General features: G+C 41.0%; 1 protein-coding gene across 2 annotated transcripts in view; it reads right to left on the bottom strand.

The window, feature by feature from the left end:
• Positions 1-400: 400 nt before the first annotated feature.
• Acsl1 (acyl-CoA synthetase long chain family member 1) overlaps positions 401-18,021 on the bottom strand; it is a 68,983-nt gene continuing 51,362 nt past the window's right edge. Inside the window, exons 10-21 of one of the 2 annotated variants that reach the window (XM_090354135.1) lie at positions 17,615-17,688; positions 14,956-15,033; positions 11,728-11,862; positions 10,440-10,574; positions 9,508-9,603; positions 8,723-8,795; positions 6,068-6,156; positions 4,874-4,990; positions 3,951-4,094; positions 2,899-3,000; positions 2,712-2,783; positions 401-2,084 (exon numbers count right to left, since the gene is read on the bottom strand). In XM_090354135.1, coding sequence (XP_090210261.1) covers positions 1,944-2,084; positions 2,712-2,783; positions 2,899-3,000; positions 3,951-4,094; positions 4,874-4,990; positions 6,068-6,156; positions 8,723-8,795; positions 9,508-9,603; positions 10,440-10,574; positions 11,728-11,862; positions 14,956-15,033; positions 17,615-17,688 — 1,256 coding nt within the window. In that variant the 3' untranslated portion in view covers positions 401-1,943. Of the gene's footprint in view, positions 2,085-2,711; positions 2,784-2,898; positions 3,001-3,950; positions 4,095-4,873; positions 4,991-6,067; positions 6,157-8,722; positions 8,796-9,507; positions 9,604-10,439; positions 10,575-11,727; positions 11,863-14,808; positions 14,887-14,955; positions 15,034-17,614; positions 17,689-18,021 lie in introns of both variants that reach the window. The other variant, XM_090354134.1, reaches the window with a different exon arrangement.

Below are 18,021 nucleotides of genomic sequence, written 5' to 3'. Positions count from 1 at the left end.
AGAAAAATTTCAAAAATGGAAAACACAGAAAGTAGGGGTAGAATACCAAGAAAAAGTTGGCTGCTATAAATATGATATCGTCTGGAAACAGTTCTAGAGGAAGAGAATTGCTAAATTTCACCACAAATCATAGATTAGTCAGTCTCCTGACATGCAGCTTTGTAGCACAGAAGCTCTATATTCTCTATATGCTCAGACCATAATTTTCTTCACATTATATTAAGATGGTCACCAGAAACACAGGAGGTTGGTGTCAGACGTCTCTATGAGTCAGAGAACATCTGGGAAAGAAGGAAAGCCAATGGGAAGAATTGGGATGTGAGGGGCTTTGCTTGTGCATGCCAAGGCTAGTGGTTGTCTCTAGAGTTACACGTGGAAATCAAAGAGATGCTTTACTCACTTGAAATGCAGAAACATTTATTTTGGTTTCCTTCATTGTTTTTGGAAATTCTGTTTTGGTTTATAAAACATAGAAATTGCCAACACTTAAAGCAAACATTCAAAACCCCATGTGACAAATTATTGGATTTTTGTGTAGTTAAGAATATGCATCTGAAATTAGGCTACCAAATAGTGTTATTACAATGACAACTGCTTAGCTCGGCCCTGTTGTGACCATTCAGAACACACGGCATGTGTGTAGCCAACAACAGTGGCTCTCAAAGTGTACACGGCAGCTCAATTCACTCAAAACTGTAGTAAGGTCTCACAAATAAAGTGAAATGCAGTTAATTTACACAATTAACTTCTAAAAAAAATCCCTTGAGAAATGAATCCCAGAAAATTATATTTTTTCAATCCAGATTTCTACATCCCAGAATTTTGGCTTGTCAAATACATTTAATAAAAATCAGGTAGTATTATAAGAACATTTGCTTATACTGTCCATTTCAATGGGTACCCAAGTTTACTCCCTTAATATTTTTGAAGATGTGCTTTGCCTGAGCGTGAGTCTGGGCTCCGGAAGGGGGAAAGCAAGTTAATCACATAATTATTTCCTATGAAAACCACATTAAAAGCCCATTGCTATTCATCACAAACAGTGAGCGGTTTGGTGAAGGTCAAGTGGACAGCTGTATTTAGGCATCTCAGTTGAACATGGTTGATCTGGGAAAATCTTTCTGGAAAAGCAGTCTTCACTGTAGAGTCTAAGGCAGGATTTTTTTATAACCCCTGGGCAGGGTAAGGGAGGAAGGGAACCAAATCCGGAGAAATGTCTTAAGAGCATCTTGTGGTTCAACCCAGAGAAGCTATTGTCTCTGACTGGCTATTCTTCCTTCCAAGAGTGGGCACCGCACTGTTCTGAGGTGGAGCTGTCCTTTGGTTTATTGGGAGATTTTAGCCCCTGCAGGAACAACAGAGGACTGTTCTGAACCCTTATAGAAGGGTTGTGTAACTCTGTGAGAGGTGGGGAAGACAGAGTGGCAGGGATTGTAAAAGAAATCTCTGGTCCTCTTGTGACAGTTCTCCATCTAGGACAGGTGTTCTTATTTTTTAAAGGGACCATTTCCCTCCAGTGCATTGTACTCTTCAGAGCAGCAGAGAGCTACAGAGTTTGCAGCAAGTAGCAGACATCTCAGAAACAGCAAAGTCCTAAGTTCTTGGTTAGAAAAACAGGGAGGGAGACAGAAGTTTTCACACCCACCTTATTAAATGAGAAAGTCTCAAATAACTTAAAGTACTTTGATAGTTTTCCCCTTTACAATTTTTAAGGCTCATTTTGGAAATTGTGTTTCACCATAAATGTAGTCTGCAACAGGAGGTTGACGGTAAGGCAGTGTTCCATTTCCTCTAATATTCCTATGGCAAGATCCCGAGTGGACAAATTAGACACAGACGTTTTCTTCCTTACGCTTGCTGCAGTCAGTTACCCATGTGAAGGCCATCGGTAGAAGAAGGGATTGTGGAGGTGTCATTTCTTCTGAGATTTCTTCCTCTTCACATTACATCTTGATGGTGGAATAAAGTTCATCTATCTGTGACCTGAAATAGTTCCGTAGCTCTGGCCTTTTCGCCTTCATTGTTGGAGTGAGAAGGCCATTGTCAACAGAAAATAATTCAGTGTGTAGAGCAATGCCTTTGACCTGAAGATAACAAGGGGGTGTTAAAGAAGGGAAAGGACATGAGCAAGGTTACCTACAAAGTCCTACAACAACAACAACAGCCACCCAGTGTGTAAGTCCATACTGATGAGGTTGAGGAATACCTTTCAGGCATCCAAGCCATCATGTCATTCACCTAAGCTTTGCTCTCCCAGCACAGGGCAGGAGTGCTATGGGACAAGCGTTCCGGAAGGAATCAGGAATGGATCCTGACTTCCAGAAAAGAGGAGTCATTAATATCCCTCTTCCCAACTCCTCATCAAAGCACTTCATTTCTCCTGTTTCTTCTTTTGCTTTTTTCCTTTTGGTCATAGGGCTTAGACTCGGGGCCCTGGCACTGTCCCTGAGTTTTTGTGCTCAAGGCTAGCACTCTACTACTTTGAGTCACAGAACCACTTCTGGTTTTCTGGTGGTTAATTGGGGATAAGAACCTCATGGACTTTTCTGCCTGAACTGGATTCAAACCATGATCCTCAGATTTCAGCCTTGTAGGTAGCCAGGATTGCATACATGAGCCACAGGCGCTGAGTTCTGGTGTGTTTCTTTTGTAATCTATTTGATAAAACTCTTCATTCAAAATGAACTTACATACTTAGATGGAAGTCATACCTGTTCAAATGGCTTTAGGCCAGATTCCTTCCCAAGTCTCACCAAGTCTTCCAGGATAGCTTTCTTGACATCCTAATAAAGCAGGGGGAAAAAATGGGTCCATTGTTCTGCTGGTGGTCCCTGCTTACTGACTTGTACACTGAATACTTAAGATGCAGAAGACAGTTCACATGCTTTGGAGTCTTACCTTGTTTCTGCACAAGGCTTCAAAGGATCCTTCATATCCTTTCTTCCGGGCCCAGGAACTTAATACCTCAACATCTGGTACCACAATGGCGACAAGAAATGCCTTTAACACAGACAAGCAAGTCACCATGGGACTTTCAGGTAGCAGACCCCTGGGAAAACTAATGACAGCTATGTCCTCAGGGGACATACACTGTGGTTAAACTGCATCCTGCCTCCCTCCAGGAGTTCTGTGAGGCTGGGTGGAGAACTTTTAGCTAAAAAACACAGATGATGTCAGGAAAACTTGCTAATGTTTTAAACAGAGATGATGTGTAATGGGTATACATTCATAATCCCAACTACTGGGGAGGCAAAGACAAAGGGAATATGGGTTAAGAGGGAAAAAGTGGGAGATGTAATTTCTAAAACAAAAAGGCTTCAACAAAAACAAAAGAAAACAAAATGAAAAACCCAAAAGGACTGTAGGTGTGATGTGAGGCCCTGGGCTCAATCCTCATTACCACAAAATAAAACAACAACAACAACAAAAAACAGTAGAAATAAAAATGTTTTAAAAGATCTTAATTATTTGCTTTTGTGTATACTTTCATTAAAGGTGTTTTTATAAAAATATAATAGGGTCAAGCTGGGTACCAGTAGCTCATGCCTATAACCTTAGCTACTCAAGAGGCTGAGATCTGAGCATTGTTAGAAGCCAGCCCTGGCATGGAAGTGTGTGAGACTCTTAGCTCTACTAAACAATCAAAAAAAAAAAAAAAAGGCAGAAGTTGAGCTGTGGCTCTAATGATAAAAGGTTAGCCAGGTACCCAGACTCAAAGTTCAAGGCCCAGGACCAGCAGCAAAAACAAAACCAAAAACAAGGTCAAATAAGCAAATAAAGGAATCGAAATCTAATAACTACTTGTAAAAATAGGAAATACAGAATAATTTTTTAAAAGACTTAGTAACAATTAACTTAAACTTACCATTAAACTTAGTAACCATTAATGTAAACAAAGATTCAGAAGCCCCAACCCTTCCTCTTCCTGCGGCCATTGTTGGTATACATACCTGCAAGCTTTCTCCATGGACAAACACCTGAGCCACAGGTTCACTTCGCATGTAGATATTTTCAATCTTCTCAGGTGCTATGTATTCTCCTTGTGCTAGTTTAAATATGTGCTTTTTTCTGTCGATAATCTTCAAGGTGCCATTCTGTTTATCAGAGGGCAAGGGGCTTTGAATGAATCCTTGACAAGCGTCCACCCAGTATCAACCCCAGCCCAGTATGCAATGTCCTTCACTCCCAGTGACATAGTTCAGAGGCCTCTACTCCATTTTACACAGAGGGAGACTAAAGCTTAGAGATGTTTAGTATCTGGCCCAAGGCCATTTAGACATGTAGAAAGACAGAGAAGGGATTCTAAAGCCCAAGCTCATTCTATTTCACCACACTGCATGAATGATTGGTCAGTCAACATCATGCTTTGCTTGCTGTCTTTACTGGAACATGCTTTGTCAGTCTCCTACCTGAATTAGATGTGGACATAATCTGTGTTGTATGTGAATCAAGTGCCTTGACAGGAAGAGTACAGTCCTTCCCACAGTGCTCAGCAGAGTAAGGGCTCAAGAAATGTTTATCACAAAAAGGTAGACTTTCTTGTTCCCCTAAAATTCATTCCCAGGACTCTGGGATGCATCAGTCTTCGCACTTATCAAAAACTAGGGGAATGCCAGCTAGCCCATTTCAAATGAGAGAAGCAGACAGAACTCATATTCAAAACAAAACATATTTGCTATGGTTAATGCCAAGATCCTAGCAGAGAATACCTGATTGCTGTAGAAAATGGAACTGTCTCCACCAAACCAGTTACCAAGGACAAAGGGAAAGAGGAAACGTGGGATGGCATGGCCTCACAGCCACCATGTAGCAGGTGGGGTGTTTTCTTCCCAGAACTAGGACAACACTGACAATAAGAATGCTAATGACTTACTGGCAGCCATTTTCCAATGTCCCCTGTGTGTAACCAGCCATCTTTATCCAAGGCTTCCGCTGTTTTTCCTGGATCCTTCAAGTAACCCTTAAATACATTTGGACCTTTCACACATATCTACAACAATGACAAAAATATGGCCTATTAACAGTGTTGATTGGGATTCTCCAAGGAAAATTGGTGTGTGTGTGTGTATGTCTTGTGTGTGTCCCAGGCTCTAGCTAGAAGCCCTGGATTTCAAGATCTAGGAGGAGTTCCCAGAGCCCTTCCAGATCTTGGAGGCACCTCTAATGCTCCCTTTCTTCTCTCAGAAGCATCTGGCTCAAAGCAGCCAGAAAGCCCCAGAGGGGATGAAACAATTTTATAGTAATTAGGCTCTCCATCTCAGAGATAGCAGCTGCTAATAGGTATCCATGGCAATTAGCAGATAGGAGATTGGTCCCAAGGATAAAGCTGGAACTTTTTTTTTTTTTTTTTTCTGGTCATAGGGCTTGAACTCTGGGCCTGGGTACTGTTCCTGACCTCTTCAGCTCAAAGCTAGTGCTCTATCACTTTAATCCATAGTGCCACTTCTGATTTTCTGGTGGTTAACTGGAGGTAAGAGTCTCATGGACTTTCATGCCCAAGACTGGCTTTGAACTTCAATGCTCAGATCTCAGTATCCTGTGTTGCTAGGATTACAGGCACGAGCCACCAGCACCCAGTGAAGCTGTTTTCTGTTGTTTTGTTTGTTTGTTTTGTTTTTGGTGGGCACTGTCCTTGAGTTTTTCAGCCTAAGGTTACTACCTTACCCTTGAGCCAAGCCCCACTTCTTTTTCTAGAGGTTAATTGGAGATAAGAGTCTTAGGTCATTTTTGTGCCCGGGGTTGGCTTTGAACCTTGATTCTCAGATCCCAGCCTCCTGAGTAGCTAGGATTACAGGCGTGAGCCACCTGGCCTGGCTAAAGCTGAAGTTTTTGCATCAAGCTTTTGAGACCAAATCCCTAACCCATCAGGCCAAAAGAAGGCATTAAGGGAATCTCCTCAATGCTTGACGGGTTCAACACAAAGGTACCTTCAAAAAGAAGCCTCCAATATCAATGAACTCTCGCTTAGAAGCTCAAATGAGTGGTGTCTGGATCTGTCATTGCTCACGATGCCTCAATGCTACAGGAAAGGGCAGTGTTGGCCAGGGACTAGGGGTCGTTTACTCACCTCACCCTCGCCCTTGGCAGCCATGTAATTCATTTCTTCCACATCTACAAGTTTAATAATAGAGCAAGGCATGGGGGCACCAACATGGCCTGTATATTAAATGGAGAAGGGTCACTCCTGGATGCACTGTGATATCTTCATGCCAAAATTTTTTTTTTAATTTTTAAAATTTCATATGAAACTTTAAAGTTGAATTCATTTTTAGCTTTTATTTTATTCTCAGTAATTAAAATTATAAGAAAAAAGCACATTAGTAAAACAAGAAATGTATTTCAATTACAAGTTAGCAAAGAAATTAAAAACAATCTGTTTATAGATATATATTCACTATATATTCATTATTATTTTCATTATGATCAGTATTACTAAAGAAATGAGTAGGGAAAATAATGAGAAAGAAGTGTCTTATCCAATTATTTTTAACACAAATTTAGGGATTTGGAAAGAAATAATGTGGTTCAGGAGCATGGCCTAGTGGTACAGTGCTTGCCAAGCACACATGAAGCCCTGGGTTCAATTCCTCAGTACAGCATAATCGGAAAAAGAAGGAAGTGGTGCTGTGGCTCAAGTGGTAGAGCACTTGCCTTGAGAAAGCCCAAGGACAGGGCATGCTAAAATGTTTTTACAGCAAACGTGCCTCACAGTAACAGTGGCTATCAACTTCTGCCTTCTGTTAGTGTGGCTACTCTCTCCCTGGTAAAAGAAATAATACAGGTGGTAGGAGGATATGGACTATTCAAAGGCTCTTCAGGACCTTTCCTAAGTTTGAGGTTCTGAATGATCTCTCATAGTATAAAATGATTTAGCAACTGATTTTTTTTCCCCAGTCCTGGGGCCTGAACTGGGGGCCTGGGTACTGTCTCTGAGCTGCTTCTGCTCACAGCACCACTTCTGGTGTTTTCTGTGTAGTTTATTGGAGATGAGAGTCTCATAGACTTTCCTGCCCAGGATGGCTTTGAACCAAGATCCTCAGATCTCAGCCTCCTGAGTAACTAGGATTACAGCCTTGTGCCATCAGTGCTCAGCTAGCAGCTGAATTGAAGGCTTAGAAACACTTAAAAAGTATGTTTCTTCAAACCTTAACCTCCCCTCTATGATCTTACTTCCATTCTACCCACTCCCCACTTCTCTAGACATGACTTTTTTTTTTGTCCACTGTAGGACTTGAACTCTGGGCCTGGGTGTTGTCCCTGAGCTCTTCGGCTCAAGGCTACTGCCCTATCCTTTGAACCACAGTTCCACTTCTGGTTTTCTGGTGGGTAATTGGAGATAAGTGTCTCAAGGACTTTTTAGTGCCTGGGCTGGCTTTGAACCTCAATCCTCAGATCACAGTCTCCTGAGTATCTAGGGATTAAGGTGTGAGCCACTTTGCCTGGCAAGACATGACTTCTTAATATCTATTTTCTTTTCTGAGATAATACCTAGATTGTTCTCTCCAATGAGGTACCTAATTTGGAATGACATCAAACTTTATTTTCTTAGGTACAGATGAGTGTGGTTTGCATTTAGGTTTATTAAGATAGGACAGTACTTTGCCCACTTTCAGTTTGACTCTCTTCTCCATGGGAGTTAAGATGAAGTTATGTTTTCTCAAAACAAAGTCACACAGATACGTTTTTACCATCATCACAAAGAAATGTATGTCAATCATTTTAATAGAGATCACCATTCCAAATTGTCTGACCATTAAGGAACCTCAGGCTAAAAAGTAAACAGACACCATGAAGAAATCATAGACTGTCAGCATTCTTCCCAATGGAGTGATATCATTAGACGATGTTAGATGCTAAAATCTAGATTACTAGATGGTACTAATAACATTTATGATGTAGGAAATAAGCAGAGAAGCTTTGTAGTTGCTAGGTGCTGGAGGATCATGCCTGTAATCCTATCTACTCAGGAGGCTGAGATCTGAAGATTGCAGTTCGAAGCCAGCCCAGGTAGAAAAGTCCATAAGACTCTATTTCCCAATTAATTACAGAAAACTGGAAGTGACATGGTGGTTCAAAGTAGTAGAATGCTAGCCTTGATCAGGGACAGCACTCAGTCTACAAGGGCTGGAATCCTAGCTGCTAAGCAAGTGCTGTGTCAGTTCTTCATTATGTGCTACTTAGGCAACAATCTCTGATTTCCTCTCAGTAGTGTGGGTCTTTACCACCCAGAGATGTTACTGGGATTCCAGTCTTACCAGAGAACTTAGCCCAGCCAGGTTCTATATGCCCTTCCCTTTTCCTTCTGAGGAGAAAGGCTATGTTCACTCCCACCTTACTGACAATAGTCCCTGTGCCCTTGTAGGAAGCATAGGAAGTATAACTCTAATATCTACGTGTGGTTAAAATTACCAGCAAGTGTTGAGACCCTGTTTTATCACTGGCAAGCTCTATGGGGTTAGACATTTTCACTCTGGTATAAAGGTTGTTTTCTCTCAGATGTCATAGTTAGGATTCTAGAAAATCCCCTATTATCAGCCAGCGTTACAGTCAGATCCTTAAAACCTCATTCTCCAGCATAGGGACACTTTCTAGGAAACTCTCAGCCCCCTGGCTTAATTGCTAGAGGTGGTTAGTGAGCCAGTCAATGATTAACACAACCACAATCATTCTTCTAGCCTACCTCTGGGTAAGGAATGGCTCTACAGCCCACCTCCAACCTTACCTGCTGTCCAGTCTCCAGGCATACTTAGGCAACAGCCAGCAGTGCACTCGGTCTGTCCGTAGCCTTCATAGAACTGAGGTGGCAGGAGATGGGACATTATTAGTAGAAGGATATACCCATGTCCTTGCAGCAGGAAGGACACAAGGAGCTAAACTGCCCTTACTCCTGAACAATCTCTAAACATTCTGTTCAGTCAGTTCACTCAACAGCACACCATGTGTGCAAACAGCTCTACCGCTGACACAGAACACCTGCCATGAGCCAGGGTTGTTTTTTCTACTCAACTTCCTGCAGACAAGCCACGTCAGCCACTGCCCACCTGGAAGGGAACTCATTTTGTCAGTTCCCAGGTGTACTGTCATGCCACCAAAGCCCAGGCCCTCTTTAGAATAGATTCTCAGCATGACTTGCAGGTATATTTATCACTTATAACTCATCCCATACAGTCCTATCCTTCCCCTCCCCTCCCCTTCCCTTCTCTCCTTACCCTTCTCTCTTCTCCCCTTCCTTTCTCTTCCCTGATATTAAAAGCAGGGCTTGTGCTTTTCCCAGGAGAAGAATGGTACAAATAGACGACACAAACCTATTTTCCCTGACTATTGTATAATATATATATGTATGTATGCTATTGAATAATATATATATATACATATATATATGTATGTATGTTCATTCTCTAAGCAACAGTAAGATACACACTCAAGTGGGAGGATTGGGAATGGACACAGAGAAAGGACAGACAACTCAGTACTCTAAAGCCTGGGATAATCCTGACCCTGCCTCACCTGACAACCAAGGGCTGCTCTCAGAAACGTCAGTACTGTAGCAGACACTGGCGCAGCTCCTGTGACCATCAACCGGACTTTTCCACCCATGCTTGACTTGCAAGGTAGAGAGAGAAGGAGACAGTGAGGGTTACATATGGGAGTCAGTTGATTCCTCAAAGACACCTGCTTAGGTGCTATGTCCTATTCTATCATCTTCTCCAAGGAATGGGGAAAGAGAACAGAAAACTCACAGTTGTTCCCAAAAGAAACATACAGAAAACTGCCCCCCGCCACCTACTTCATTCCTAACTGAACTAAGCCAACACTTCTGCTTGCAGGGATTTTAGGGAAATAAAACAAGAGTGTGGTGGATTTGTGCCAACTACCACTATTTTGGCATTTGAAGTGGATATAAAATTCCCTTCTAGAGTGACATACTAGCTAGGTGCCAGTGGCTCACATCTGCAATCCTAGTTACTCAGGAGACTGAGATAGTAGTTTAAAGACAGCTCAGATAGAAAAGTCTACTATACTCAATCTCCAAAATAACTGGTAAAACAGACACGGAGATGTAAGTCACATGATGCAGTACCAGTCAAGTAAGCAGAAGCCTGGAGTTCAAGCCCCAGTACTGACATTTAAAATAAGGGACATGCTTATTTTAGGAAAGCTAAGTTGAAATGAGGAATTAGAAAGGCCAAAACTCCTGAGTGGCTGTGCTAATAGCCATATGGACTTGAAGAATGAGATTTGCCTACAGTGTTCTCTTTAATTTTTATACATGTCATAATGAATAAAACCAAACCAGCTGTCATCATTCTTTTATCTCTCATTTTTTTTTTGTTGTCCCCCTGCCCCTATCCCCAGTACTCTTTTAAAATTAGCAGTGACGGAAACTCCAGAACTGAAGTGCATTTCCATTGGAACAGTGCCCATGTTCTGTTTCTCACCTGTATTTTGTGGAAGATGAGCTTGTCCCACAGACTGTTATTCCTAATGATGCCACTACGAAGCTCCGCTTCCTTCCTTTTGAAGGCAAAGTCCAACAGCCATCGCTTCAGTGTGGTATTGGCTTGGGAAAAAATCTATTAAAGCAAGAAATAAGGTTTTCACGTCAACCTAGGATGGCTACCGTAGAAACTCATATATTAACAAGAATTGGTGAGCATGCAGATGCATTAAGGCTTGTATACTGCCTAGCCTGCACAAAGACCTGGGTTCCACCTACACAGAAAAAGTCAGAAGTGGTAGCTCAATTGGTAGACCTCTAGCCCTAAGAAAGTCCAAGGACAATGCTCAGGCTCTGAGTTCAAACAGAACTGGCAAAAAAAAAAAAAAAAAGAAGAAGAAAAAAAGTTGAAACTAGGACTGGGAGTTTGGTCTAGTGGTAGAATGCTTGCCTAGTATGCACAAAGGTCTGGGTTCGATTCCTAGGTAACACATACACAGAAAAAGCTGGAAGTAGTGCTTTGGCTCAAGTGGTAGAGTGTTAGCTTTGAGAAAAGTCCAAGGACAATGCCCAGGCCCTGAGTTCAAGCTCCAAGATTGGCAAAAAAAAAAAAGTTGAAACTTCCACCAATAAAGGAAAGGCTTAAAAATGTGTTATATCAACACAATGGAAAATTATTGTTTATTTAAAGGAGTGAAGAATTAGTATGTTCTACTTGAATGAGGCTTGAAAGTGGGCTAATGAAAGAAGATAGTCACGAAAGAACACATCCTGAAGCTAGGTACCAGTGGCTCATGCCTATAATCCTAGCTACTCAGGAGGCTGAGATCTGAAGATTGTGGTTCAAAGCCAACCCCATCATGAAAGTCCATGAGATTTTTCTCTCCAATTAGTCACCAGAAAACTGGAAGTAGAGCTATTTCTCAAAGTGGTAAAGGCACTAGCCCTTAGTGAAAGAACTCAGGGCCAGTGCTTAGACTCTGAGTTCAAGTCCCCATGACCAGAAAAAAAGAAGTCTTGAATCTATAATTTTTCTGAAGAAAGTAACTGGGTGGTTGGTGAATGAGCAGAGTAGAATAAATAAAGGGTTTCTTTCTGAGGACATGAGAATGGTCATGGCTGCAGGTCTGTGTGAAAGTACTGTTTATCTCAGAACCATATCCTAGTTTTGAGGCAGAGCTTGGCTTGTGCAAATCCCTTGGATGTTTACACAGTCACTCCAAAGCAGACTAGCTTCGGATTCAAAGCCTAGCATCCTCCTCGCTTGTAGTTTGCTGCATGGAACTTACTCGGTCAAACATCCGATTCAGCAATCTTGGAACCACAGGGAAGACTGTGGGTTGAAGCACCTTGAGGTCATCCATAAGCAGCCTGATATCTCCTTGGAAAAATCCTATTCTAGCGCCATGACACAGCATTACACACTGCAGGAATAAAGAGACATAGTAAATGTTCAGCACTGTATGGGTTACACCACGTACGAAGGGCAACACAATTGACTCCGGGATTAGTATTAGAAGGCAGTTGCCAGTAATCTCCAAATTTTCTAAGCATAAGGAGGTTTTTGTTTTTTTTTTTTTGGCCAGGCTCTGGTGTGGCAATGTATACCAGCAGCAATAGGGAAGGCTAACAAAGAGGGTGAATGAGGATGAACATGGCCAGTGTGTGGAAATACCACATGAAAGCCCTTTGTGCAACTAGTTAGTGCTGATAAAAAGTGCTTTGGCTTTTACTGGTCACTGCCTTAACAAGATAGAACGATTGCATTTCTCTTAATCATTCGGTAGACAAATTAGTATGAAACTTGAATATATTGTTTTTAATGACGATCAGAGGTTCTAATTTAGCTGAATGATAATTATCTCTTGAATAAATTACATGTTCTTATAATACTCCAAGTATTTTTGGACTTCCGCCAAATCAACAACTAATTTATCCTTAAAGATGTTTATCTTGTGTGACTGCTGTTCTTAATGTACTATGTTATTTCTCTTTTTCTGCCCTTATGGCTAATCTCATGTTGTTACTGTATCTGACTTTATTATCAGGTATATTGTATATATGTTTATTTGTTTTTTTTTGAAACAGGGAAGGGAATGGAAGGGGGCAAAACAAGATGATTGGAAGGGGGTAAGGGGAGGGAAAGGGGACAAAAACATGAGAAGGGGTATCAATGTGCGAGAAGTAATGCACATACTACTTGACCAATGTAACTGTAACCCCTCTATACATTATCCCGACAATTAAAAAAAAAAATGTAACTAGTGACACTGTGGCTCAAGGGGTAGGTGGTAGCCCAGAGATTAAGTCTCATGACCAACAACAACAAAAACAAAACAAAAACAAAACAAAAGACATAACTACTTGCCTTTACTCTAGGCTCATTAAAGTTTACTTTCTTTTATTTGAATCTAATTAAAATTTTCTGTATGGGCCCTGAATATGCTGAAGTCAAAACACCAACATGGCTTAATATTTAGCTACAAAACATGCCATTTTCCCTTGTCACAGGCAAACTATAGTCATATACCAGATGGGCTTAACAAATAATTTGCCTATTACAAGTGTTAAAAAAAAGTGGGGCTCAGAGCTGGGAATGTGGTCTAGTGGTAGAGTGCTTGCCTAGCATGCATAAAGTCTTGGGTCTGATTCCTTGGTACCACATACATAGAAAACACCAAGGGTGATATTGTGGCTCAAGTAATAGAGCTCTAGTCCAAAGAAAGCTCAAGGACAGTGTCCAGGCCCTGAGTTCAAGCCAGAGGACTGGCCATAAATAAAAAAATAAAGAATAAAAGGCTCACAAGATGATGTCTCAAGGAGAATGGAAGGGTTGACACTGATCAAGATGTACTGCACTCATTGTACTCATAACCTATCTTCTAGAATTGTAACCTCTCTGTACAAGTAATTAATAATATTTTTTTAAAAAGAAGCACAAATTGGGGCCAGAAGTAGAGTGCTTACCTAGCATGCATGAAGACTTGGGTTCAATCCCTCAGTACCACATATATAAAAAAAAAGCTGGCAGTACTGTGGCTCAAGTGGTAAATTCTAGCCTTGAAAAGCCCAAGGACAGTGCTCAGGCCCTGAGTTCAAGCCCCAGGACTGGCAAAAAAAAAAAATAGCACAAATGTCCTGAAAGCAAAAAACCAGTAGAAAAGTACACATTTGGTTGTTGAAAAATGAAATCTCAGGAGGCTTTTGTTAAGACTGGTATGCCCGCTGGGCATAACTCTAAAACTACACATAGGTATGTATGATCCAAATCACAAGGTCCTCAGGTGTGTAAAGAGTAGAATAACAAACAGAAGATGGGACCTCATCAGTATGATCCTTCAGGAGCAGGCTTCTCCACAGTCTATTTTCTGTCTCCAATGTCTAACATAGTGGCTGGAACACAGCTGATGCTCAATAAATATTAAGGAATAAGGCTACTCACTGTTTTAGTATAAAATCCGAAAGTTTTCTAAGATGAACAATAAAAAAGATGACTCTTGGGTTTTTCTGTTTGTTTTTGTGACAGTATTGAGGCTTGAACTCACAGCCAGGGAGTTCCCCTTTAGCTATTTTACTCAAGACTGGTAGCTCTATCATTTGAGGCACAGATAGGCTTGTGGTTTCCTGGTGGTTAGTTAATTGGAGTAAAGAGTTTCACGGACTTTCCTGCCTGTCTGACTTTGACTTATGATATTCAGATCTCAGATTCCTGAAAAGCTAGGAATCTAGAGTTAGCCACTAAAGCTGGTTTCTTGATTAGCTTTTACATCAGCACCTGCTCACTTATGGGCAGGGCCGTCTAAGCTATGACCAGGCAGAAGTCAGATGAACACCACCTTGCTTTTCCAAGGGCCCTTAACATAGTAGTTAAAAAAAAAATTAGCCTTTGGCCAACTGTGAATGAGTAATAAGCACAATCAAAGACAGAGACTTCGGGGACAGGAATTTGGCCTTATAGTAGAGTGCTTGCCTACCGTGCACAAAGACCTGGGTCCGATTCCTTGGTACCACATATATAGAAAAAGCTGGAAGTGATGCTGTGACTTAAGTGGTAGAACTCTAGCCTTGAGAAAACCCAAGGACAGTGTCCAAGCCCTGAGTTCAAGCCATAGGACTGGAAATTAAAAAAATAAAAAGACTTCCTATAAAACTATAACTGAAGGCTTTGTCAAATAGAATAAATGAAAACCTTCCCTTTGTAGTTACTTCTTCTGCAATGTATGCCTCTCAAGAAACTGAGTCATTTTAAAATAAAAGACTAAAGTTCAACCAGCCAGCTCAGGGCTGGAAGAAGGCTTTGTATTGTTACGCTAGCATGGAACCTAGCAAAGCACTGTCTGAGGCTATGACAATCTGCACATCTCACTTACCAGCATGAGCTGCTCAAACATGTGTGCCAGTGGTAAAAACGAAATGTGTGTGTCACTGACATTCACGAGAATTGCTTTCTGTAAAACACAACAACTTAGCAGAACATAAACAAGCAAATGATCAGGGAAAACACAACCAATGCCTACCTCTACAACTGCCTCAAACATATGGGCAAGAGGCAAGAAAGATATCAAAACATCATCTGTAGAAGGGATGAATGCACCCTGAAAGCAAAGACACCAGTGAGGAAGAGAAGCATCAGAACCTCCACAACGTTCCAGTTCCTCCCACTTTCTGAGCACAGGTCCCTCAACATCCTTTCTTAAGATTTTGCAAACTTTTTTTTTTTTCGTATTTTTTTTTTCAGTTCAAGGAATGAAGTAAAAAGCAGCCCCTCTCTTTTTACAATGCACTAGGGATTGAACCCAGAGCTTTGCACATGCAAGGTAAGCATTCTGTCACTGAGCTGCATTTTCAGTACTAAAAGAATATTTTATCCAAATGGAGTAGAACTCATTCCCAGTGACATAATATATCCATGTCGGAACTATTTTTTTTTCCTAGAAGGAAAAATTTCCCTCTCAGAATGTTAAGGGATAATGTGCTCTAGTATTGCAGAGTTGCAATTGCACCTTAAGAAATGGAAAACTGACCCCCAATAAAAGATAGCATATTATGTTGCAAATCCAAAATTTGCAGGAAAAGATAAAACCACCAAGATTCTTTATATTTAGAGTATTTCAGTTTGATCAACATTTTTTTTTTATCTCCAGGAAAATGCCCCAATTTGTTGTTCGGTGCAACCTCAGATCAAATGTGAACTGTATCCTAACTCGTATTTCTTCCTATGAAGAAATCAGACTCAGTAATATCCATGCCTGGTGTTTGATTTTGGTGCAACTGAGGATTGAACTCAAGGCAGTCTGGTATATTCCAAGCATACTTTGTTATTGAGCTGTACTCCCCAGCATCCATACATTGTAAATTTTCTGATTTAATTTAAAAAAAATCATGCCCACTTTCATAAGAGTTTGCCACGATAATATAACTGAGTTGGTTCTGTTTTTATTTTTGTTTCTTTTTTGTCATTTGGGGAGTTTGACCTCAGCGTCTGGGTGCTGTCCCTGAGCTTTTTTGCTCAAGGTTAGCACTCTACGACTTTGAGCTACAGCTCCACATCTGGTTTTCTGGTGGCTAATTGGAGATAAGAATCTCATGGACTTTCCTGCACCGGCTGGCTTTGAAGCACAATCCTCAGATCTCAGCCTCCTGAGTAGCTAATTACAGGCTTGAGCCGCCAGTGTCAGTGTAACTGATTTTTAAATTTTTTTGAAACAATATTGTTTTAGACTTTTTTCTCTAGTCCTGGGGCTTGAACTCAGGTCCTGGGCACTGTCCTTGGCCTTTCTCAAGGCCAGTGCTCCACCACTTGAGCCACAACACCACTTCCATGTAAATGATTTTTAGACCAAGTTCTGTCATTGTTTTGCTCAACAAACCACCAATGCATTTTAAATTGCCTTCAAAGGCCTGTTACAGTAAGTTAAAATATTGATTCAATAAGGTATTAAATGTTGAACTCTATTTATACAACATATACCAAAAGAGATATATGGTACTGAGAAAGAAAGTGTCAAGATTCCTCAAAAGAAATCTTCCAGCTACCAAAGCTGTCCATCTCCAAACCGTTAAGCACAGGCTTTCCCCACAGAGATTAGGACTACAGAATAGCCTAAGAGGCTGACCGAGAATATTGCATTAAATATGAAGAGCATAAGAGAAAGGCATATTATTCAGTAAGCACCTTTATGAAAGCGAAGTTGAAATATACATAGCCTTGGTATTAGGGACTGAGTTGTGCCCTCCTCCCAGATTTGTAAATTGTAGTCCTAACCCCCATGTATTTGGAGGTAAGGCTCTGAGATGATTGTATCTGGGAGTGGGCCCTCATTCCAATACAGTTGCTGTCTCACAAGAAGAGGAAGAGACACCAAAGCACTCTCTCTGAGCATGCGCAAAGGAGAGACCATGTCAATACCCAGCAAGAAGGTGGCCTTCTGCAAGCCAGGAAAAGAGCCCTCACCAGGAACCAACTTTGCTGGCAGCTGATCCTGAACTTCCACCCTCCTGAACTGGGAGGAAGTCAATAACTGTTGCTTAAGAAACCCAGGCTGTGATACTTGGTTATGGGAAGTCAGGTAGATTAAGACCTGTGGATAGCAAGCTTGAAAATTATAGGAAGTAAATGGGAGTCTGACATGTTCACCTTTCTCATGCAATGGAAGTCAAATTAACAAAATTAAATAATAATACAAAAACTACCAACAGGGTAATATTTCATTGCTAGCTAAAGAAATTCAATTCCCAAACACTGACATATTAGATAAAGGCATAAAAAAGCATCTCTCCTGTGTCCTTTAATGAATGTATTTATAGGACAACATAATAATTTCACTACATAAAAGATACTTTAAGGGGGAGGGAAATGGGTACCAAGACATGTGAAAGGGTATCAATGTATGTGAATTAATGCACCTTCTATCTGGCAAATATCATGTAACCCTTTTACTAATTACAATAAAAAAATTAAAAAAAAAAGATACTAAAAATTTTAACACAAACAAGAGCTGGAGATGCAGCTCTTGTAACAGAGGTGACGTTCGGCTGCATGAAAGTCCTGGTCTTTATTTCAGGTGTTCTTAAATACAGTACAGACCTAACTCAGGAACCTCTTACATTCTTGAGGCCTAATACCAATCAATGAATGTGAGGAAAGATGGCAACATCCCCACCCTGCAAAGTTACCTCTGTTGCTTTCACAAAAGCTGAGCAATCGCTCACTACATTTCGATGAGTGATCAATGCTCCTTTGGGGTTGCCTGCACAACACACCAGAAAGAGAACATGGTTAAAGACAAAGACTACAGAAACTCTGTATAATTAGGGTTTCATGTATAAATACTAAGGAACATGAAGCAACCTGGAGCTCTTTTCGGGAAACTTATCCTGAACTATTGTTACTAACACAGGCGAGTTTTGGAGATGTATGTATCCAGAAGAGAGAAATCAGGAGTTCCAATGCTGTCTTCCCTAGGAAGATGGGTGAATCTAAATGAATAAATATGTGGCACTATCCGATTCTAAGAACATCTTCTAGGGCAACAGTGGCACTTGGACCACTCTGCCTCTTGCCCTTTCTTTCAGTCCACGGA

The sequence above is a fragment of the Megascapheus bottae genome, chromosome 20 (genome assembly GCF_031878675.1).
Source record: "Megascapheus bottae isolate mThoBot1 chromosome 20, mThoBot2.hap1, whole genome shotgun sequence".
NCBI lineage: Eukaryota > Metazoa > Chordata > Mammalia > Rodentia > Geomyidae > Megascapheus > Megascapheus bottae.
Note: the sequence above shows the minus strand (reverse complement) of the source record. Positions and strands in the feature narration are given on the sequence as shown.